This window comes from Giraffa tippelskirchi, chromosome 7, assembly GCF_054371585.1.
Source record: "Giraffa tippelskirchi isolate mGirTip1 chromosome 7, T2T-mGirTip1v1.2.pri, whole genome shotgun sequence".
Taxonomy (NCBI): domain Eukaryota; kingdom Metazoa; phylum Chordata; class Mammalia; order Artiodactyla; family Giraffidae; genus Giraffa; species Giraffa tippelskirchi.
Genome location: NC_137281.1, coordinates 10,269,801 through 10,293,727, shown reverse-complemented (window position 1 = coordinate 10,293,727; position 23,927 = coordinate 10,269,801). Strand labels below are relative to the sequence as shown.

Below are 23,927 nucleotides of genomic sequence, written 5' to 3'. Positions count from 1 at the left end.
AGAAACAGCCCTAGTGAAGGAATTGGCTAGGTGGCACTCAGGAGGGGATCTCTGTGGTTCTTGGACAGCTCAAGCGTCCTGGGAGGTCCTCGCTGCTCCTCTCTCCTCAGCCTTGGCCTGAATTCCTCTTGTGCTCCCCAGCGTCGGGATGTGATGCGTGCTCAGTCCCTTCCGGCTGAAGGCTTGCGCAGCCTTTCATTTAGTGAATGCCGATGTTAGGGGTCAGGGAAGAAGGCAGGCCCTGCCTCCGTGGAGGTCACGGTTGAGTAAGGGAGTCGCACGGTAAACAGTTCTAATCAAATCAGGGTGCCCAGGACCCTGACTGGGAAGAGCTGATGGGCAAGGCACAGGTGGCTTCTTGGAGGAAGGGGCCGTCTCAGGCCTAAAGAAATCACTGGAGTGAGCTCCGTGAGGAGCATTTGGAAGAAATGCAGAGGGTTGGAGGCGGAGCCAGTGAGGCACAACCGAGGAGGAGAAAAAAGCCAGTCTTCCTGGAGTAGGAAGTCTGGAGGTGGAGGCAGGAGGGTCCGAGGCCAGACTGGAGAAGGCAGGGAGGGGCCACCCACCCAGGTGGGGCCTTGTGGGCCCTGCTGGCCTGGGGGTGGTAGGGAGCCCGCAGCAGGTTTTAAGAAGGGGCCCTCCTGCTGTCCCCACAGAACCTTCTGGGAGTGTGGCCTGCAGACGGTGAGACCAAGGCCAGGGGCCGCGGGCCTTAGGCTCTCGGCCTTGTGAAGCCTTGCGAAGCCTTGCGGTGGCTAGGAGCTTGCATTTGTTTGATTGATTTAATCACCAGATTTATCTGAACCTCCCGCTCCCCAGAAGGTTTTGCTCTGTGGTGTTCTCCCCATGGATCTCTGAGCTCCACCCTGACCCCACCCTAGTTCGTGCCTCCTGCCCTGGGGTGGGGGGGTGGGGGCATCGTGCACTTGGGTGCTTGCACTGCCTCCCCTGTGCCACCTCAGCAACTGGCTTCACCTGTAAAGTCCCCCAGGTCCCACACTTCCCAGATCCAGAGAGCTCTAAAAACTGGGGTCTCAACATAATAGAGGAGGCATCCTCTGGTGATTTTCTAAGATCAGAAAATTCTGAATCTAGAATATTGGCCCAGCAGTTTCCAGTAGGAGACCATGGAGTCCCCAGTGGGCCCCTTTCCCATTTCTGTGAAGCTGTAGTAACACGAGGCAGCCCAGGCCTCAGCCTTGGGGGCACTCTGGTGCCAGTCCACCTCTGCCTTCTGTCCAGAGGCAGTCGCCTGGCTTCTCTGCTCAGTACCCCCATTTGTGTGGGGATTGAGAAACTTGGGAGGCGACTGGACCAGTAACTAGCTATTGCAGGCACTCAGTAAGGGCTTGTTAGAGCTGAACAGGGCCGTGTCCTGGTGAGCCTGCCCCGGCTCCCTCCTTTCTGAGAGCAGGCTGACCAGCCCGAGACCCTGGGCTGATTGTGAATTCTGCCGTCCTGAAACCTCTCTGTGTCACAGTTTGCTCCTCTGTGGAGCCGTTTTGGCAGAAGAGGAGTCTATTTCGACTCTGGGTGGGGAGCCAGGCCCAGCCTTCCCAGCCAGGAGCACCCCGTAGCCCCCACAGACCTGGTGAGAATGCCGGGTCCTTGACCTCACTGCTCCCGGGCCGCCCCCATCACTCCTGCCCTGAGCCGGCAGCTCCCTCGTGGGGGTGCTTTCTGGGCTGGAGCTGCAGCAGGAGGTGGGGTCTGGTGCTGCAGTTAGGTAGGGCAGGTGGAAGGGGTCCTCTTTCCAGGAAGGGGGTTCCAGGGCCGGTGCCCCCAGGAATGGCCGACGCCCATTGTGCTTCATTTCTGTTTTCTCCCCCTGGGAAGGCAGCTCCGCGAGGGCAGAGCCTGGCTTGGTCTGGCTCCCCTGCATGTCCCCAGAGCTGCTCGCAGCCTTCCCCTTGATGGGTCGTGGTGGGTGCAGGTACCCAGTGGGCACTCTATATAAAGTTATTCTCACCCCCTTCCTTACTCTCTGCAGCAGCTCTAGAGCCTTTGCCTCAAGGTGGGGGTGGCGGTTTGAAAGTGTCTGCTGACAGCCGCTTGGCTCATGTGACTTGCCTGACGCCCTCTCCCTTTCCAGCAGAAGCCTGGGGTGGGAGCCCTGTGGTCTGATGCTGCGGAGGCCTTGTCGGATCCCAGCTGGGACGTCCTCCCCGGTCGGGTGGGTGGGAACCCGCTGGGGTCGGACTCGTGAGCCACTTTCACGCCCACCCCTCTGTCTCCCCAAAGCCATAGCCGCCTGCCAGCTGCCGTCAGCCGTGTGGTGGGGAAGCTGCTCGTGCGTCCCTCCCCTTTGTGCGAAGCCAGCACCTTCACAGCTGAACTCCCTGGCTTCCTCAGAGCCCCAGGGATGGTGAGGGGAGGCAGGGCAGGGCTGCCGGGAGATGGAAGCCCCCGGCCTCTGCCAGGGAAGGAAGTGATCCTGCGGAGGGTCAGGCTTCAGGATGACCATGATGGTGATGACCGTGGTGTGGTGATCTAAGCTCTTCGTGTGCATTTACTCATTTAATCTTCACAGCAGCCAGAAGGGGAAAGCTGAGGTTCTCGGGTGCCAAGGCCACACAGACAGTAAAGGGAGGAGCTGTGTTCGAACCAGAAGGAACAGGGCTCACCCTCTGCTCTGTTCCCCAGAAGCCTCCCAGGCAGGGCTCCTTCCTCACCACAGGACAGAGGCCACACCCCTGAGCCTGGCGGGGAGCCCTTCCCAAGCCGGTGTCCATCCCTGTCCACCCCCCGCCCCCCGGCACCCCCAGTCTAATCCACAGACCCCAGTTCCCTCTGCCGTACCTCCCTGCACTGTCGCACACGTCATCACCAGACAGAGCGCTGCTCTGCTCTCCCGGGTTACCGTGACGCCTCCTCACGCTGTTGTTATTTTTTGGGGTCCATCTCCCCCCCACTGGACCCAGGAGTCCAGTGAGAGACTGCGTCTGTTCCATCTGGCTCCACGAAGGAGACCAACCTGTGAACACACCCAGGCCCCACAGGGACTCGGAGAACAGTAGGCCTGCTAACGAGTGCCCCAGGTCGGGAGCCTCAGGCCCCTAACCCAGGACTGGGCCTCAGAATAGTTGGGGGCCCAAAAGGGAGCCAGGGGCCAAGGAAGATGTTCATGGGATCACTTGTCCACGCTGCCATCCGTCCATCCATTCATTTATCCGTCCGCTCATCCCTTGGCACCGCCTCTCTCCATTGTGTACCAGGTGACGGAGTCCTGCCTGCCCTCCCTGCTCTCATGTCCTCCCTCCATTCCCGAAGGAGCGAGCCCTGTTTCTTCAAATCAGGCTTATGGCTCTTCCCCCCACCGCCTTTCACACCCTACGCAGGATCCCTGAAACAGCTTATGAGGCCGGCGCCTGCCGCCTGCCCTGACCATGACTGGGCCCTCCCTTGCCTGTGTCCTCCCTGGGTTCAAGTGCGGTGACTTCTTCTCAGTTCCAGCCTGCTAGGCGATCCCCACATCCTGTCCTGGAATGCCTGTCTTGCTCGCACGGCTCTAGCTTGTCCTCAGGTACCAGCAAACCCTTCTTTCCAGGCCCTCTCACTTGGTTCCCCCCAAAAGGTGGTCAGTGGTCTGGTTATCTGTGGGCCGGAAGGTACTCTTGCGCCCTTGACTATGAGCCTCATGAGGGCAGGGGTGGCATTGATTGGGTGCTTCCATATCCCCTGGTGCTCCCAGCATGTGGCACCGAGAGAAGGAAGGGCAGGTGATGCTAGGCCTCAGGGACTAGACGGGTCCTGCCTTCACGCAGCCCAGGGACAGGAAAGGAATAGGAAGACAGGAGGAGGGCCCCGAGTCTGACACTGGTGTCCCCCTGCCAGAGCCCAGAACTAGCCAGCCTGCAGGAGTGCAGGTCAGCAGGGCGGGTCGGCGGGGGTAGGCCCATCTTGGCTGTGGACTTGCTGTGGGTCCTCGGCCAAGGCACTGCCTTTCTGTGCAGCAAGGGGGTGTCGAGGTCCCTTCCCACCACGTTTCCCTGTCTCTGTCCATAGGTCACCTCCACCATTTAGGGAACAGAGTGCTAGGACCTCTTCATCCTGGGCCGGTGGGCGGGGCAAGAGAGCTCAGGTTGTGGTAACTGGTCTGCCTCTGCCTTCGTGGCAGGCGACCTGAGTCCCTGCCTGCCAGTGTCACGGGAAGAGATGGAGGATGTCAGTGGGGTCCAGCCCTCCACCCCCTGGCTCCGGCCTCCACCCTCACTCCTTGTCCTGTAATCCCCTTCTTTCCTTGGGATACTGGCTTCCTGACACAGCTCTCCCAACTTTCCTCGCAGTGACTAGAAAGGGCTGTGTTTCCTGAGATGGGGGTTGGAGGTCCTCTGCCCCCCCGGGCCTGGGCTCAGCTCTCGTAGTCTGCGGCGTTGAGCTTTTCTAGGCTCCCCTGCCGTATCGCTGGCTGCCCGCTGCACTGCGAGCCCCAGGAGGGCGGGGCTGGGCTGTCCTGGTCACTGCCGAGGCCAGCACCGCTGGAGGCCCGGAGCCGGTGCTTGGCGAGTGTCATTCCATTAGCATGGAGTTGGGGGGTGGGTGTGGGCAGAGCCGGGAGATAGAGCTCCCCATGGAGCCCTGCTCAGAGCCTCCACGTCTGACAGCAGCCTGACCTGGTTGGTCCTGAGCAGACACCCCAGGCCAGTGAGTTCGGGGGGCGGGGGAGGGCAGGGCCATCTGACTTGCTGGGCGGCCGCCAGCTGTTGGGTTAAAATAAAATGCCTGTTCTCATTGACCACCCAGTCATGGGGATCCTGGGCTGTCACAGGCTCCGCCCCTATTTCCCATGTCCAGGTTATCCGGGGTGGAGGCTTATCTTGTCCTGGTTTTACAAGTGAGGCAGCAGGCTGGGTGGGGTGGCCTGGCACCCAGGACCGCTCCTCCGTCACTTTGAGGGGCAGAGTGACATGTCCTCGAGGAGGGCAGCTGAGAGACCTGCCTTATTGTGCCCCTGGGTTCCCTCCTGATGTTATTATGAAAACAGAGGATTTGGGCTCTGGGGCAGTGGAGTTGCCATCTGCAGCCCACAGGGCAGCTGAGCAAGTCCTGTCCGAGGCTCAGCTTTCTCCTCATCCCCTTGGTGGGGGCCAGTGAGGGGAGCTGGGGGTGAAGGGTGTGCGGTCACCCGGGAAGCTCAGAATGGTTGTTACTAAGGGAGAGACCCCTTACTTTGATTCTTTTCTGACTTTACAAATAAGATATGTTCACTGTAAAAAAAAAAGATTTGGAAAGTCGAAAGAAGAAAATGAAAATCACTTCTTAAGCTTACCATCTGGATTTTTTTTTTTAAAGCTCTGTTGAGATGTAATTCACGTACATTTCACCCATGTAAAGCATGCAGTTCAGCTTTTCCCAGAATGGTGCATTTGTCATCACAGTCCATTTTTAGAACGTTTTCATTACCCGACCTCCTCTCCCCCCCAAGAAACCCTGAACCCCTTAGCCGGGAATCCCAGCACCCCTCCCCCACCCCCTCGGGCCACCGCTGATCTGCTTTCTGTCTTGCTAGCTTCTGGACATTTCCTGTAAGTGGAATCGTGCCACCCGTGGCCTTTTGTGTCTGTCTTCTCTCACTGAGCACAGTGTTTACAGAGTTCACCCACGTCGTGACTGTGCCCGTGCTTCATTCGTTGTTATCACCAAATAACATTCCATCGTGTGGATGTTTTATCTCTTCATCCATTGATGTGCATTTGAGTTATTTCCACGTTTTGGCCGTGATGAATAATGCTGCTTCGAATGTTCACGTTCAGGTTTTTGTGCGGACCCAGGCTTTCATTTTTCTTAGGAGTGCGATTGCTCCGTTCATCTGGTGACTCTAACCCTCGGAGCAACTGCCAGACCGTTTTCCCGGGCGGCTGCCCCACTTAGGGCTCCCCTCCACCCGGCGAGGCTCCGCTCCCTCCTGCCACATCCTCCCTTCCTTGTCTGTCCCTTAGATCCCAGCCGCCCCGCACTGTGGTTTTGATCTGATCTGCGGTTCCCTGACAGCTGATGGTGTTGAGCATCTTTTCACATGCTTCTCGGCACTTGTATGTCTTCTTGGGAGACATGTCTATTCAGATCCTTGGCCCGTTTTAAAATGGGATCATTTGTCTTCTTGTTGGGCTGTAAGAGTTCTATATATATTCTGGATGCAAGACTCTTGATCAGAAGCAACGCGCACCACCTGGAATGTCGTCAGCGTGAAATGCCAGAGCACTTCCTTCTCGTCTCTTCAATGGCTAAGTTACAGTGCCACAAACACGTAAAAATAAAACTGGGCGGAGCCTGGGTATACAGTTGAATGTCCTGTATTTTCACTTCATTTTTCCTTTTTTTTTTTTTTTTTTACAAAGCGTGATTAAAATCCACTGTCAGGCCGTTCTAATTTGTTCCAGCCATTCCGCGTTGCTGAGCATTTAGGCCCTTTCCAGTTTTCAGCTGCATGAATAATGCAGCAACATTCAGCCTTGTCCATAAATCTTTCTGTTGTCACGGGGAGCTTTCTCAGAAGAAATTCTTAGAAGGTGGTTTTACCAGGTCAGAGGGTAGGAACCTTTGAAATCTCATATACAGTCTGTGCCCACAAAGGTCTAGAAGCCTTGAGGGACAGCACTTGGTTGTATCTCTTAATTTTTTTTTTTTTAAAGAATGAATGAATAATACTTGCATTTGGGTGTCTTGGTGCCCAGATGGTGTTTTGTTTTAATGAGCTTTCTTGAACTACTAGTTAACTTGTTACCGCGTTAGTTGCTTCTTCTTAGGCTGGGCCCATTTTTGTTTTGGGACGTTTTGTAAGCCCTGTGTCTCTATTTCAGATATCCACTCTTGGGCATTACATCGTGTGCAGATGTAGTTTTCCTCATTTATCATTGGCCTTGCTGGAAAGATGGAGGTGGGGGAGCCTCCTTTAAAAGAATCCCTGTCGCCTTTGCTCTTTTGCTGGCTTTCCGCAGCAGAGAGGGCGACGCGGGTTGGGGTGGGGAAGGGGGTGGCAGCTGGGCCCTGGTGGCACTGTGGGGGGTGGGGAGGGGGGTCATGTTAGTGGTGGCCAGGCCCGGGCAGAGGGGACGGCAGGTTCCCAAGAGGTTCTCCTGGAAACACACCTCCAGCTGCTGTAGGCTGAGCCACCCAGCGAAGCTGGTAGGGCCCCTAGTTGGTGACCTGGCGCCATCCGCCACTTGCTGAGGTCACGGCCCTGTGCAGAAGGTGGCCGAAGCCCGGTCCCTGGGCACATCCCATCTGCCTCACCCCCAGGAATCTAGACCACCCCCCCTGCCCTGCTCCTCCAGCATCCACATGCTGGGCCTCTGTGCTGGCTCTTCCCTCTGCCTGGGAGGCTCTCCCTAACTTTGGTGGGGTTACCGTTTGTCTGCTGACGTCTGCTCCCTGTCTTGTGTCTGCCTCCTCCATCAGAAGGGACTTGGAGGGGCTGCCTTCACTGCCTCAGGGTGTTCACTTCGAACTGTGCCTGGCCCTGAAGAGGCACTTGAGAAACATTTGAGGGAATGAATGAATTTCTGCCTCGTAACTTGTCTTTTAGGTCTCAGCCTAAATGTTCCTGCCTCTACAGGCCTTTCCGGATTACTGCCTCCAATCTAAGTGATCATCACTTGTGTTTTCCTCTGAGTGCTTTCTTGCTTATAATTCGTCACTTTTATTTGTGTGATTATTTGTCTGCCTTCCTGGCAATCACTCCCCGAGGGCAGGGATCTGCATCTGTTTTGTGCTCTGTTGTCTGCCCAGCCCAGGTTGTTTGGTAAAGAATGAATGAATATGTCCTTCAGCGCCCAGACAGGCCTCGTAAGGCTTAGTGGCGGTGCTCACCTTTCATAGGGGACGAAAGTCAGGTCGGGCAGCGAGAAGTTCCAGGCACTCAGTGTCCGTCCCTGGAGCCTTCATTGCACCAGTAAACAGCTCACAGTTATTGGATTTTAAAATTCTAAACTAAAGTCCCCAGTGCCTCTGAGTCCAGCTGGCCATCTGGTGCCCTGACCGGAAGCCTGAGGCAGGCAGCCTGAAATAGCCGGCCTGGTTGTCCCCTGATGGCCCTCAGCTTTCTCAGAGGTCCCCTTCCCTGAGCTGGGCCCGTTGCCTACCCAGGATTTCAGTAGGTGGGAGCGATGGGAAGTGGGGAGCCACTGAGTAACTTGCAGAGCTTTTTCAGGTACCGCAGTGCCCCCAGCCCTGTGTTGGGTCCCTCGCCTGTTTGCCTCACTTGACCCTGGCGGTGACTTTCAGTTCCCCCGAGGCTCGTCAGCTCTCTGTCCTCTGAGCCTTTGCACGTGCTGTTCCCTTTGCTGCAACACACTTCTCCCTCCCTCTGCTTTTTTTTTTTTGGCTGCGCTGCATAGCTTACGGGATCTTAGTTCCCCAACCAACCAGGCCAGGGATTGAACTTGTGCTCCCTGCAGTGGAAGCATGGAGTTCTAACCCCTGGACCACCAGGGAATTCCCTCCTTCCCTCTGCTTTTAAAAATATTGTTATTAAGTTCTCTTCATGGCATTTAAACTATGTATGTACCATACACGTAAGTTACAGTGTAGTATAATCAAGACCCATGAGCCTACCTCCCAGTTTAGGGCTGAGAACATTACCGTTAACTCAGCTCTGTCTGGGTGGGAGGGTGGGTGGAGCCCAGAGACCGGTGACAACTGCCCTGCCCCTTGTGACTGTCCTGCCTCTTTTTTTTTTAAGTTTTATCACCTGTGCGTGTATCATGAAAAAATACGGAGTTTGGTTTTGCTTGTTTCTGAGTGTTATAAAAATGACAATGTGTCGTGAGTGGAGACCTGGGGCTCTCGTTTCCCCTCAGCGTTATGTTTCTCAGTTCCATCAGTGGAAATGCTCCAGAGTCTTCCGTCGCATGGCTCTGCCTTAGCTTGTCCTTGATGGACATTTGAGCTGTTTCTGGCTTTCGGTCTTACACACTGGCGCAGCCGTGAACTTTGTGTACGCGTCACCTGGGGTGTGAGCAAGAAGTTCTCCAGGGTGCAGACCTCAGGGTGGAGATGCTGGGTGTAGCTGGAGCTGTGCACTGTCACATGATCACACCCAACTCTCTCAAGTGGCTCTTCCCTCCCTTACCTGGCGAACTCCTACTCAGACCCCCCCAGGTCTCCTCACCACCACCATCCCCCACTTTCTTTCCTTCAGTAGATGGAGCACCTACCATGGACCAGGTGCAGTTATGTTATATTCCCGGGTGAGATGGTGAATGAGACTCACAGCCCCTGTGCTCACGTGACCAGTGTTGTTAGGTAGCCCCTCCTCCAGGAAGCCCTCCCTGATTACCAGATCAGGGGCCCTCCTGCCTTAGTCCCACCCCCTCGGGGTCATCACTGTCTGGGAACTGCTGTCTCCCCCGTGGAGGCAGGGATCAGAGGTGTTTTGAATGCTGTGTCCCCAGCATCACCCTCCGGGGGTGGAGCACAGAGCAGGTGCTGAGCAAAGGATCCGTTGCACTGCTGAGACACTGACCCTTGAGGCAGGTGGGATTAAAGGGAGAAATGGAGTCCAGTATCCAGTACTTGGAGTTAAACTCGAACCCTGGGCCCAGCACCTCTGCAGATGGCTGAGCATGCAGGGTGCCTGCACCCGTGCTTGGGCCCATGGCAGAAAGAGGGACAGTGGCCTCTGCCCTGGGCAGCTGAGAGGAGCCGCCGCCCTGCTCTTTCCTCCTTAGCCAGTGGGTAGGCTGGGCAGGGGTGCCTCGCTGAGGAGTGGGAGTTTAGAGTTGGCATGCGTGTTCTTTGAAGAGGGCAGGACTGGGAGGCTGTGGTGAGCCTCACAGAAGGTGGACGAGGCAGGCGTCAGGCGTCCCGGAGGAGCGGTGGGGGCTGCGCGGGGCCGTCAATCAGTAACCGCAAGGGTGGTGGCGGCTGGTGTTGGCAGAGCGCCCGCCCTGTGCCGGGCGCAGCGCTGACACCATCTGTGTGCCAGCCGAGCCTGTCCACACCCTGTCCCTTGGGGTAGGTGGATCGTTGCCCCATTTCACAGATGTGGGGGGATGGTGAGGCGCAGAGGGGGGAGTCCGGATCGCCCGGCCTGTCTGAGGTATGCCTGGCGGTCTCCCCCCGGGAGCCTTCCCCCTTCAGCCCCGTGCTGTGTGGCGGCCGGGCAGAGCGCGCGCCTCCTGCGCCCTGGCTTCCCGGCCTGCTGGGAGGTGGGGAGCGGCGTCTCCCCTCTGCAGGCGGGGGAGCTGGTGCACAGAGCTGCGTGGCCCGGCCTGGGCTCCTCCTCGTCCCACCGCCCTGTGGGTCCCCTCTGTCCCCAAGCCTTCACTCCTGCGCCCTCAGGTGCCCAGCCCTGGGTAAATATTTGTCTCTGGGCAAGCAGGAGTGGTGCGACCAGTATTTCCGAGCCAGGTGGCAGGGGACAGGTGGACGCAGCTGGCCTACGGGTGGAGCCGGAGGAGCCTCTGGGCAGCGCTGAGCCTTTGTTTGCCCCGGGCTCTGCTCGCTTTCCAGGTGCAGCTCGGGGCCGCGCTGACGGCCAATCAACCAACACCAGCCTCCCGCCAAATGCATCACACAAGTGATCTCAGTGACTGCTTATAGACGCCGCCGTGTGTGTGAGAGTGTGAGTGTGAGCGAGAGTGATTGGCTCCGTTTTCCAGAAGAGGAAGCTCAACCAGAAAGAGATTAGGGCCTTGTCCTGTGGCGGCCGGGGTCTGTTTACGATGTCAGGGTCAGAACCCACCTGGGGCTGCGTGAGGTAAATGAAGGTACTCACGAGAAGGGCGCAGGGGCCTCTGTCAGTTCCCGCAGGGCAGGGGGTGTCAGAGCTGATGGGAACCAGACCTGGTCCCAGCTCTCCAGGCCACAGCACTGCTGACTTGCTCCTCTCTCTGGTCACTGGCTGTCCTGGTGCTCGGTCCCGGCCCCCAGCCCAGGCGGCCATGCAGGCTGAGCAGAAATCCCACCTCCTTCCTGTCAGATGGGGCCTGGGAAGGCCAGGCTCAGCCTTGTGGGGGCTTGGGGACAGCTCAGAGTGGGGGACCTGGGCTCCTCAGACGCCCCAGACAGACACTGCCAGATGTGCCGTCTGCCTCCAGAGGCCATGCCCTCAAGCGGCGGGCTGCACTGTTCTGTGTCGAGAAGGTGAATTCACATCACGAGGCAGAAAGCCACCAGTCACACACACACACACACACCCAGGATACACACACACACACCCCACCCCCCCAGGAGACAGCTCGCAGTCAGAGGGCCTGTCTTGGGGGCTCATGGTGGGTAGTGCTGTGGCTCCACCCAGCACAGGGCTGGACGTGTTGTCTTGGTTCAGCATCAGTGGGTGTTGAGCTCTGTGCCCACCCACGCGTGCTGGGGATGCAGCACCGCCAGGGAGGCAAGAGACAAATCAGCGTCGCCACCACAGACCCACTTGAGGCGGGAGTACGAGGGGGGCCCAGGGCCAGGGCAGAGAAGAGGGGGCGCGGCTGGGGGGTCAGGGCGAGGCTTAGGTAGGAACATTAGACACCTCGGACTGCCCCACCCCCACCCTGAGCCTGCTGGGGCGGGCTGCAGAGCCAGGCCGGCCACCTGCCTTTCTCTCCTGGCCACGTCCTTGGAAAGTACCCTACCTCCCTGGGCCTCGGTTTCCTCTTTTGGAAAGCTCAAGGGGGCGTGTACTGTAGCCCAGACTGTGGCTGTGGACAGGAAGGGTCGGGTGTGGTTAAGGGCAAGAGTTGTGGGGACTCCCTGATGGTCCGGGGGTTCAGAATCCACCTTGCAGTGCAGGGAACGCGGGTTCGATCCCTGATCAGGGTAACTAAGATCCCTCGCGCCACAGAGCAGCTAGGCCTGCGAGACACAGGAAGATCTGTGTGACTAAGACCGGACGCAGCCTAGTAAGTGATAACAAAGAAAGAAAAAGAGCCAGAACTGAGGAATCAGACTGCTTGGACCTGAGCCCCAGCTCCTCCCACTGGCTCTGTGACCTCGGGCAGTGTCCTTAACTTCCCCTGCCTCAGGTTCCTTTTTCACACGAGTGGTAAATCCGCCCTCTCTGGTTGCTGAAAGCAGTAACTGTCGTAATAGGCTAGCGAGGTGCTGTCCGTGTGTGTTTGCTGCCATGAGTAGCAGTGCCTTAGAATTAGAAGTGGCCTGTCACACTGCTGGTGCTTGGGTCCTTAGTGTGCCCTGTGTGACACCGGGGCCCCGGGGATTAAGGCCTGACCTCCCCCTCCCCCAGAGCGTCCTGGAGCTTCATCAAGCTCCTACTGAGGGGGAGGCTCCGTGGTGGGCCGAGCTGAGTCCTCTGTGACTTGGAAAGCTTCCGGCACCTTCAGACTGCACGTGTTTCTGTAACAGGATCTTCAGCTGGGCCCAGCGGTTTGGAAGGTGATGTGGATGTCGCGGGTGGAGTAGCCAGGCCCTCCCTCTTCCCAGCCTGGGACTCCTGGCTGGTTGCATAAGCCCAGCCCACCCCCTGCAGCTGGTGTCCCTGATCCTGCCTCTCCACCCCCAGTCATGATGCCTGCCTCCCAGGAGGGACAGGGAAGACCACTCTTATCACCCAGGAAGCTGTGGGCATCGTGGCCCCTTTGCAGGCCTGGGGAGGGGCCTGGGGTTAGAGGATAGGACTGGCCCGGCCTCTCCCTAGGGGCCTCCTGTCCTGGCACGGTGTGGCTTCCTGCCCCCATCACATGGTTCTCTGGGGAGAAAGGAAGAGAGACTTCATGCTATTGACAGAGTGAGTCGTTCATTTGCCGCAGTGATGTGTCTAGACTCAGGGAGCCCTTGGTGTAGGACAGAGAACGAACAAGGAAACAGATACCGATTGGGGTACGTCCTGTGAGGCCCCAGAGCGACATGGTGGAGAATAGGGGTGTGGGGTGTTGATTTAGAAAGGGGCCAGAGAAGGCGTCTCAGAAGTGGCGACATTTGATCTGAGACCTGGATGACAGGTTAGGGAGGGGGTGTGAGGAGGGGAGCGCTCTGAGCCGCAGCAACAGCGGTTGCCGACCTAGAGGCAGAAACAAGCAAGGTCAGGCCAGGGTGTGTGCGCGGGGATGGGGGTAAGACCACTGCGGGATCGAGTCAGGGGCCTTGTCCCGGGGTGAGGAGTCGCAGCCTCAGTCCCAGCGCAGGGACAGGCCGTGGAGACTGAAAGTGCCAGAGGCCACACCGAGGTCACCATGGCTTGTTATGTGCCCACCTGTCTCCAAAGGGCAGAGACTCCGAGGTAGAGGGTTTTCCTTCCCTGGGGGACCTGCTGGAGTGTCCCCGCACATGCTCATGTTTCTGAAGGTGCACACCCAAACACACCCGCTGGGGATCTCCCTAGCCCCCCTTGGCTCTGCCAGGGACAGGCAGGGGGCTGCTCAGGGAAGGCCCAGGAGACCAGGCTGGCTGGCGTGAGGGGTGGTGGCCCCTGGCGCTGGTACGGCTCCAGGACAGATGGAGCTTGGCATCACCGGTGGCGACATGGGCACCCTCTGCTGGGAAAGTTAGGCTTCCAGCCTGGGCGTGACCTCCGCTGCCTCAGTCCCTCTGAGCTACGAAAAGGCTGGTGGGGGTGGAGGAAGCCCAGTGCTTCGTCATCGGGAAGAGTAACTCATGACCGTGTCCCTTCGTTTTTCCCAAGGAGTCACAGGCAGAGGCTTTTTTTGGAGCCGGCTGTGCTGCTAGAAACCCCTGCTGGTGCAAGTTGTCCTATCAGAGGCCGCTGCTCCCCTCTGCTCTATCTGGGCCCTGTCACTGCCCCATCCTGTCTCCGGGCCTCCTGGCCCCCAGAGCACCCTGTAGCTGGGTCCTAGGGGAGCCCCCGGCCTGGCAGGGGACGGGGCTTGAGGAGTCGTAACCGCCGTGGGCATGGGCACCCGAGCACGGAGCCGTGGAGCTGACTTTGGCCGACTCTGGAGGCCATGGTGGCCCAGCCGTGAGAGGAGGGCCCCACAGGTGTGTGTCCTGTGTGCTCATTCAAGTGTCGCCTCCTCTGCACCTGATTTTGTGTGTCTTAGGTTGGGGGCCTGATCACCTCCCTTCCCAGGGGTGCTGTGAGGCTTCAGCTCAGGCGCGTGAAGTTGTCACCATCAGCGGGCTCCGTGCAGAACTCAGGGACGCTGCCGTCACCAGGCCTGTGCTGGAGGCCTCGGTCTCCCCGCCGCCACCACCACGTGCCTTAGGTTCCCCGTGACGGCCCTCCCTCTAGGTGCCCTGTCCCCCAGGCCTGGCTTTGCGTTCCTTCCTTCCTTCCTCCAGCCCTTATTGGCTGATCACCTGCTGGGCCAGACCTGACTGTATAATTAAGGTTGTCGTGGAAGGCTGGCCTTGGCCTCCCTCAGGCTTCTTCCCTCCGATCCCAGATGCTGCCCCTGGGCCCCGTGTGGACCACCAGCTCTGAGCAGCTGCTTCCCGCCCCCTATTTAACTTTTCATTATGGACGTCTCCCCACATAGCAACTGTAGGAGTATAATGAACCTGATGAACCTGCTTTCCAGCTTTAGTAATGACCCGTATGTGGCCAGTCTTGACCCTTAGGCTGCCTTGACCCCATTATTTTGCAGCAAATCCTAGATACCCACCATCCCCCCATACGTTCTTCTGAGTTGCTTCTGAATTGGCGGGGGCGCTGAGCCTCAAGCCACCCACCTTCTGTCCTCAGTGGTCATCTCCCCCAGTGCAGGACGAGACCGCGCTCCCTGTGGCCCTGTACACAGTATGCGACGCTCGGAGAGGAGCGCTCCCCTGCCAAAGAAGGCTCCCCACCCCCCTCACAGAGCGAGGCTCCGGAGGCTGCCAGGAAGGCCTTCACGCTCTGATTCCTGGGCGGCTCCCCTTGCTGCTCCATCTCTGGGTTAGTTTGCTTTCTAACAATGAGCACTGTTCCGTAAAAGGTGGTGTTCACCAGCACACTCTCCTGCTCTGCGCCGTGGGTACTAACCTGATAGGTATACAAGTTAGCACCTTTGCAAGGATCTCTGTGGATGAATCTCCAGGAGTGGAGGGGCTGGAGCAAAGGGCACACATTGGTCTTTTGGCGTCTTGATTGGTTGACGTAGCCGCATTGCTGTCGAAAGGGCATGTGCCTGTTGCTGCGGACGCCGGCTGCTCGAGGGCGCACCCGCTTCCCACCGCCACCAGCAGGTGCTTCCAGCTTGTGGGGGTTGGCCTGTCTGAAAAATATGTCAGTGTACTCGCATTTAATTCAAATTTCTCTTTATTCTGAGAATGAGCGTTGAAGGATTCCGAACCTTGGTGTCCATCTTTGGGGACTGGACTGGCGAAGGCCATCATCGAGGGGTGGCGGGGAGAACTCAATGAGCCCCCTCCCCAGCTGAGGAGCCAGCGCGGCAGCTGGAGATGCAGGGTGTGGACGACGCAGACGGGGCCAGCTCTGGCCTCTGCCTCCCGCTGGAGAAGTGCCCCTGGGCAGGTCACTTCCCACTGCAGGCCTCACCTGGAAGGCAGGGTGATGATGCCCACCCAGGACGGGTCATGGGGCGTTCTGGCAGTCTGGGCCCTGGCATTCTGCCCGCCTCCCTCCAGGCTCTTCCATGTTCTTCTGCACGTGGAGCCAACCCCCTCCCCACGATGTCAGAAGGCCCTGTCTGCCTTCAAGGCCCAGGACAGTGGCCAGATGTGCACTCTGCCGTCTGCCTCTCCCTCCCTCACCCTATCTCGGTGCCTTCTCTGAGCCTGGCCCTGTTAGGGACAATGTAGGGGACCTGCGTGGAACCCCATCCTGGGGCTCCCAGTCCAATGACAGTTCACTGTGGGCAGGGCTGAGACCGGGGAGCCCAGGGGAGGGAGCCTGACCAGTGGGAGGTCACGGAGGGCTCCCCAGAGAAGGGGCCCCCTGAGCTGAGGGTTGAAATGAGAGTGTCCTGCGTAAGAGGAGGGAGAGAAGGAGGTGAGGTGAAGCCCTGGGCCTTTCTGGGAAAGGAAAGGAGATTTGAGTGTGGCTGGAGCACACTGCTGGCAGGGGTGGGGGCGTCTATGGGCAAGTCTTCAAGGGGGCTTCTGAGACCTAGCTTCCCCCTCCACCTTGTCCCAGCTCAGTCCAGAGCATGCACAGCACCCCCTCTGCCCCCCAAGGGCCTCCCTGGATGGACTGCATACTCCTCTTCCCAGATAAGAACCCCGGGAGGCCAGGGACCCCTGTCCGAGCCCTCCCTGTCCTCCCAGCGCCAGCATACAGCTTGGCATGCGCCAGGCATGGGAGGTGTGGGCTGACGAATAGGAAGATGGTGTCTAAGTGGGAATTCTGGGTTAGAAGCCTCTCTCCGAGGGGCTGAAGACTAAAGGGGGATTTTATTGTCTTCTGAATCTGAGGAGCTTTGACTAGCTTGACTTCCGGCCTCGCTGGATCCTGTGTCTCTCTTCTTCTCTGGGCTCATCTCTCCCAAGTCAGCTTTATTCTCGGGAGGCTCTCTCCTCTTGGTGGATGCCGGAGTGGCTGCTCCAGAAGCGGGAGGGCACCTCGTCCACCCCTGGGGACACGAGCTCTTGTTTCCTGACAGCCCTGCAGGGATCATCCCCCTGTCCTCGGTGGTCACTGCATGTGGGGCTGCAGACAGGGCACCCCTGGGGAGGACGGCGGGACATGAAGGTAACACAGACGTCCCACCTAGGGTCTGGGGATGACGTCGTGAGGGCGGTGGGGCCCAGGTACTGACTGCCCGGGGCAGCAGGAGGGGATGTGGACAAGGCAGCCTCACCGTAGGGGGGTGGGCTGTGCGCCTGACACACCGTCTGCCCGGGGGCTGCTGTCCTGAGGCTCCATGTGCTTCCAGGTGCGTTTTCAATGCTGGCCTGGTGCCCCCTGAAGGTGTGAGTCCAAGCGGCCTGGGTGGGCGAGGATGGTTGTCCCCAGACGTCGAGGCGTGGACCACAAGAGCCTGGGTGTCCTGCTGGACTGATCACTGCAGTGAGCTTTCTGCTGCAAGGCTCTGGTTTCCTCTCTGTTGGGCAGGGTGATGGTGATGGTGCCCTTCTGTCTGGGGTAGGAAGGGCGTGACAGAACCCTCCGAGGATGGGCTCTGCAGATGCTCTGGCCAGGCCCTGAAGTCAGGACCACGTGCGGTTAGAACCCAGGCCCAGCTCCGGGCCACCCAGTAGCTTCAGCCTCCCTCTTCAGCTCTGGGCACCAGTCCCAACAGCCTCCCTGTTAGGAGACTTGGGGGCTCCCTGCTCCCTGGCCCTGGTCTCTGCAGACACAGTCCTCACCAGACCTCGGATAGCTCCTGACACTGCTCTGAACCAGCCTGGTGGCTCCTGTCTCGTGCAGAGAGTGGAGTGCTCGCTGAGGCCCGCTGGGTCCCCATCCCTCCCCCTCTGCCTCTCCTGGTGCCCTGGATCCTGCCCAGCCTGTTCCCACCCTGTCACACCTCCCCTCTCCCCCGGAGCCACTGCCCACTGCTCTCTGGATCTCTCATCTGTGCCTGCAGCCGGCTTTTGAAGCCTCAGGAGTGAGAACTGGCCCCCATCCCCTTGTCCCACCCCGCCACCCCCACTGTTGCTTCCTGGTTTTGACGCCCGCTTGGTTGACCACAGCTCCAGGCTGGCAGGGGTGTGGCCTGAATCACTGCCGCCCCCTGGTGCCCACCCCGTCCTTGCCTCTCGTGGGTGCCTTGCACCTGTGTGCAGAGGAGAGAGCCCTCTCTGCCCGTCACCTGATGCCTGGCATCGGGTTTCTGTTTCCCTTTGTGCGGCAGGGGTTGGGGGAGCAGTCTCGTTTGCCCCACAGCCTCTTCCTGGGAGACTGGCGCTGGCTGCACAGCGGCCTTGCTCCCCACAGCTCATACCTTCGCCCCGGCCCCTGCCTCCCCCCAGGCCCATCAAGGTTGTGTGAGAGTGGAACCGTGTTCCAGTTACAGAGCAGGACAAGTTAGAGTGTGCATTCCAGCCTGGCTGCTCCTGGCTCCGTGACCTTGGACAGATGGCTTGCCCTCTCTGAGCTTGCTTCCCCTGATTACCAAGTAGAAATGTAACTGCCAGTCTCATAAGGTCACGCAGCTGGCAGGACAAAATGGCGTAGAAAGTGCTCAGCATGGTGTCTTAGACGGAGCAAGTGCCCGATGCCTGGAAGTGGTGGCCGCAGCCACCATCATCACCTTTCTCCAGCTGTGTCTCCCGCTGGGCCGGGCCCTGCGCTGGGCAGCTCCGTGGCGGGTGCCCTCACGTCCCTCTCTCCTGAGACCCTCCAGATGTCCCTTTCAGAGAGGGAAAGAGTCATTGTGTTCATCACAGCCTCACAGGACGAGGATCAGAACATGGGTCCTCTTACCTGAAGCTGTGACCTCTTCGCATCCCACGCCTGGCGCCCGGGGGTGTGCCCCTCACAGCACCGCTCCTCCTCTCTGACGGCTGCTTACACCAGCCCCTGCCCAAATCAGACCTTTGCAGCCATGGCTGTGGGAGCTGGAAACACACTCAGAGGCGTGTCCCCCTCGCACACGCCTCACCAACCGTTCTGTCACTCGACAGGTGCTTTGTTCTCTTCTGGGTCCCCGCCTGCCAGTGTGGGGGACAAAACATGACCGTGACAGCCGGCCACCCTTGAGGAGCACCCTGGAGCATGAGCTCCGCCCTGGTCTGAGGGATGCACTGTGCTGACTCAGTCACCACACTCACCCTGGGAGGAGTCCCGCTCGGCCCCGTTTTTAGGGTCGGGTGGTTGAGGTGCAGACGTTACATTGTTTTGCTCGTGGTCGCCGAGTTTAAGTTGGGAGCCAGGACTTGGCCCCAGGTGCTCTGGCTCCAGAGCCCGTGCTCAACCACACTGCGAGACCCCACGTCTCCAGTGAGCTGCATCCCAGGCAGGGCCTTCCTGAGCTCGCAGGGGGCGGGGGGCAGCCAGGACCCAGGCCTCTCGACTTCAGGCGGGAGCTGGGCCCTCACCACTTTGCAGCTTTGCCCTCGGAACCTGGCCCCAGAGCTCCGACTCGGGCCTCCCAGCCTGGCCCAGCCCTGGTGGCCAGTGACCTCACCATGTGAGCTGCCCTCCTCACAGCTCGCTGGGTCCACTTGCTCGTCTGTGGGTGCCTGGCTGCAGCTGGAGGCCCGGGCCCTTTGACTCACAGCGACCTTGTGGTTCAGTTAAAGCCGGACAAGTCGAGGCCGGATGACCCGAGGTGGGGCCTTGATAATTTCATCACAGCATCACAGATGAACAGGTGTGCGGGGGCTGGTCCTGAGCCGGCCGCCCAGGCCAGCCCCCCCGGCCTGTAAAGTGCTTGGGTGGTGCCTGGCACAGCGGAACTGCTGTGTAAACGCTCTGTGTAATTTCTCTGAACCACTTGTACTGCTGTTTCCTTACCGTGTTTTTTTTTTAATGTTGGTTCATTAAAAAAATTTGAATATGTTTCATCTCATTTATTTCCAGTGATAATGTATGCAAAATGCTGGTTTTGATTTAACATTTCCTTTTTCTTATATATGAATGAAATACACATACGTACTGATGACCTCAGGGTCCTTCCCAGTCCACCTGACACTCACATGTGCCCACTGGTGACAGACCAGGCCTGGGGACGTGGCTGGCAGTGCTGTTGAAAAGCGAGACAGGGCTGGGGGTCCCTCAGGCTGAACCCCGCTTCTGTTCCTCTAAGTGTTGCACCCCACTGCTGCCCCCACCTGGAATGTGTGTCTCAGCATCAGAGGAAAATGACAAGACGCAGTTATCATTCTTTTTGAAAAGTAATTTTATTTCATTTATCAGTTTTGGCCTGAGTTGGGTCTTCGTTGCTGCGCGCAGTCTTTTCTCCAGTTGCAGCGAGCAGGGCCTGCTCTCTCATCGTGGTGCATGGGCCTCTTGTTGCCGTCCATGTCTTCTCGTGTTACGGAGCAGGGCCTGTAGGTGCACGGGCTTCAGCAGTTGTGGCACCCGGGCTCTAGGGCACAAGCTCAGTAGTTGTGCACAGACTTAGTTGCTCCGCGGCATGTGGAATCCTCCTGGGTCAGGGATGGAACCCACGTCTCCTGCGTTGGCAGGTAGACTCTTCACCACTGAGCCACCAGGGAAGCCTTCAGTTGTCATTCTTGTCTGCAGCTGCTCTGGGCCTTGGGCCCCAGGTCTCTGAGCCTGTCTGTCTCTCCTGCCCCTGCTCTCAGCTTCCCCTACTGCACACTAGTGGGCAGGCGCTGCCTCCCCCAATCCTGGCAGTGACCTTGTGTGAGGCTATACCAGCATCAAAACCCCATGGGCACCTTGCTGAAGGAGTGGCTGGATGGTACCTATGGTTGGTGTGGAGGTGGCAAGGTCAAGAGCTCCTGGCCCTCAGACTCATCAGGAGGCCTCTTAGAGCAAAGACCAGCCCAGTGGATAGGCTTTCAGAGGACATCAGGAGCCAGAAGTCCTAGGCAGTTCCGGAGGGCTTCCTGGAGGAAGCGATGTTGGAGCTGGACACCTAAAGGACCAGCCGCAATTTGAGAGGTTGCTGAGGGCTCATATTTCCTGTAGACTGTCTAGGATACTGAGAGGTGCTAGTTAACAACCCCATGTGTACCCAGTCTCTACTTCATCCCCATCTGAGGTGACCAGACCAACCCCACCTTGGCCTGGGGACCGTTACTGAAGGGAGTGGGTCTCAGGGAGCAGTTTTTGCCTTTTGGCCATCTGGTAAAGCCTGTGTACACTTTCTTGGAGCGACGATTTTTTTTTTTTTTTTAAATCCTGGAGTGGGTTGCCATGCCTTCCTCCAGGGGATCTTCCTGACCCAAGGATCAAACTCCCGACTCGATATCTCCTGCATTGGTAGGCAGGTTCTTTACCACTAGTGCCACCTGGGAAGCCCCATGGAGCAGCGATTCTTAAAGGCAAAAAATGGGATTTACAAAGGGTATCAGTTAAAATACAGTTTATTAAATACCTTTAAAATCATTATATAGTATTTATGCTCGTTCTCATTGGCACATGAAATAACAGGATATAGCAGCAGCTCGGACAACTCCCAAAGCAGTGATGAGCATTCGGGATCTGCAGTAACTGTTATGTGACGTGAAAACATATGCCCTTTCTATTGATGACAGAGTGTTAGGGTCTGCTAAAGAGTGTTTCTTTTCTCTCTTTTTTGCCTCTTACATTACTAAGAAGGAAATGCTAAATTGCATCACAGTTCAGCTAGTGAAACTAAAGAGGCAATTTTTCTCAAGTTCATGGACCCCCTGGGGTCAGTGGGCACCACCACCACCCCCACCGCTTGATAGATTCCCCGAGGACAGGCCAGTGCCTGTCCCCCCTCCCCCAGAGCTGGGAGCCACCAGGCACGTGATAGCGTGTCAGAGAGTGCCTCACTGGGTCAGTGAGGGGCAGCTGACATGGGGGAGGCTGCTGGTCACCTACAGCTTCTCTCAGGTTCCATGCTGCCCACTTCCACCCAAGAAGGAAGTGAGGGGTCTAGGATGGGACCTGAGCTCTGCGGAGCTGGGGGCCTCTATGGGCTTCTTTCCTCCAGCATCCCTACCTAACACAGCAGAGAGAGTTCTGGAGTAGATATTCCGCTCTGCCTGGACCAGCTGCCTGGCCCCAGGGAAGCAGCTTTCCTTCCCTGGACCTTAGTTTCCTCCCCAAGAAGTCATGGTGCTGTTTGATAGAGTTGGGGTGTTGGGCTCCTGGCCAGAGTGGTGGCTGCAGGGAGCGTCCCCTGGAAATGCCTGCCCAGAAGCTCCGCGGGAGCTCCTGCTGGCCCATCCCCTGCCCGCCCTGCCTCCCCCCTGTCCGCTCCACGCTGCTGGCTCCCTGCATCCAGGCCTGACCCCATGCCTCCCTGCCTCAGGGCTCTTCCTTCCTGCACTCCTGGCTGCCCCCCGGGCAAAATCCAGGCTCTGACAGCCAGAAACTGGCCTTTACACCTGGCGAATGGCTAAACAAAATGCATACCTGGACAGTTACTACGCAGCACTACAAAGGGGCTGAAACTCAAAACTATTACATTCCAGGCCGCCAGAGGCCACATACTGTTTACCACCATTTGTATGAAATGTCCAGAAAAGGCAAATCTGTGCAGACAGAAAGGCCAGCCCTACCTTCCGCATGGTGACAGGCCCCGAGATTCCCAAGGACAAGGCTGTGCAGTTGTTGGGTTTGGGCTGCACCCCTCGTTCATTTGGGGAGCCACTGCCTGCGGCCCTGGGGCGCCAGGGCCATATCAGGGACTCTGACTGCTACCATGTCCCTGGGGCACAGGAAGCCCCGTTTGGTGCTGAGGGAGTTTCAGGAGTGAGGAATCTGAGAGGCCGTGTGGCATCAGAGTTAAGGGCTGAGTTCCAGCTCCACCACTCACCAACTGTGTGACCTTGGGTGAAGTGCTTCACCTCTCTGGGCTCAACTTCCTCATAAGGTCGGAGTGTGGCCTCATTCTCTCATTCAAAGGAAACCACAAATCAGACATCTGCTCTGGGTCTGGCCCTGTGCCAGGTGGTGTTGGGGACCCGGGAGGTGACCAAGGGAGCCCCAGTCCTGCCCTGCGGGGGCTCCCAATCTAGTGGAAGAAGTAGCTGACAGGTAGAAAAATGGCGTGGTATTAGTTGTATGATATTTATGTGAAGGTGTTTGGGGAGCTCTGGGGAGGTGTGGGAGGACGGGGTAACTTGGTTTGGGGGCACTGGGGGGCCTGTCCCCAGAGTAGCAATCACAGCAAGGGGCCTCAACAGCAGGACTGAACTCAGTGGGTTGTTGGAAGGAGGTTGAGGGGGGAGAGGGGTGGCAGAGGCCAGTGGGTGGGAATGGGTGAATGAGGCCCAGGGTGTGGAGAGTCACCTGCCTGGGTCTTCTCTGCCTGCAGCCCAGAATGTGACCGTGGACGAGGTCATTGGTGCCTACAAGCAGGCTTGCCAGAAGCTGAACTGCAGACAGATCCCCAAGCTCCTCAGGCAGCTCCAGGTATGCCAGGTGGTCCCTGGGGGGAAGCTGCCCTCCCTGTGCCCCCCAGCACCCTCTGGGCCCGTGGTGTCTGCCCTAAGCAAGAGAGGGTACACGAAACACTCCCCCTCCCCAGCCTAGCTGGCCAGCCAAGGGCTAGTGTAAGTATGTCTTTGAAAATCCTCTTCTACGTGGTAAAACCAGTCAGACTCTTCATGAATATTTAAACAGTACAGAATTATATAAAGTAGGAAATTACTCGTCGAGAATCATCCGCTCCCCAAATAAATTCTCTTCCCCAAGGGGAAAAGACATGTATATGAAATTTAAAAGTCTGAATGACAAAAGTAATGTATATTCTCTAAAAAAAAAAAAGTTCAAATACTGCAGATATAAAAAGCAAGCTGTTTTTCGCTTCTTGCCCAAGTCCCATTCCCAGGAGTGCCCCCTGGTGGCAGCTTGGAGTTTTCACCCCCTAGACTTTCTGTACTTTTATAAATGGAGGAGTCACTCACTGTCCAGAAGTGTGTAGACACGTGGGCAGGTTCTGTTTTTTTATATGACTAAGGCCTTGCTGTGGGGTTTCTCTGGTGGTTCAGCCGGTAAAGAATCTGCCTGCAATGTGGGAGACCCAGGTTCGATCCCTGGGTTGGGGAGATCCTGGAGAATCTCCATGGACAGAGGACCCTGGCAGGCTACAGTCTATGGGGTCACAAAGAATTGGACACGACTGAGTGACTAACACACACACACACGGCCTTGCACACACACACACACACACACACACACACACACGGCCTTGCTGTACCTCTGGCCTGCTCGCCCCTAGGCATCACTCAGGTGCCTGCCCTGTCGCCTGTCCACCCTGGTCCCTGGTTGTGTTGGTAAAGCACTGCCTCAGTGCCTTCCCTCTGGACGGGTCATTCCAGAATGTTCCAGGGTTGCTTGTTTCAGAGCCCTGGCTGCCCCATTGTTAGGGACAGACAGCTTGACAGCCTGGTAAAGGTCGTCCTGCCTTGACCACCATCCGCTCTGCTTTCCCAGGAGTTCACGGACCTCGGGCACCGCATCGACTGTCTGGATCTGAAAGGTGTGTGTCTGGAAGGGTCCGGAGGCCCTTGGGTGGCGGGCAAGG

At 58.0% G+C, this 23,927-nt stretch overlaps 1 protein-coding gene across 2 annotated transcripts in view; it reads left to right on the top strand.

Annotated features, from left to right (window-relative positions):
- PPP1R37 (protein phosphatase 1 regulatory subunit 37) overlaps positions 1–23,927 on the top strand; it is a 36,329-nt gene that overhangs the window by 6,532 nt on the left and 5,870 nt on the right. For both annotated transcript variants that reach the window (XM_081515798.1, XM_081515797.1), the window contains exons 2-3: positions 22,716–22,813; positions 23,837–23,882. In XM_081515798.1, coding sequence (XP_081371924.1) covers positions 22,716–22,813; positions 23,837–23,882 — 144 coding nt within the window. The remainder of the gene's footprint in view (positions 1–22,715; positions 22,814–23,836; positions 23,883–23,927) is intronic.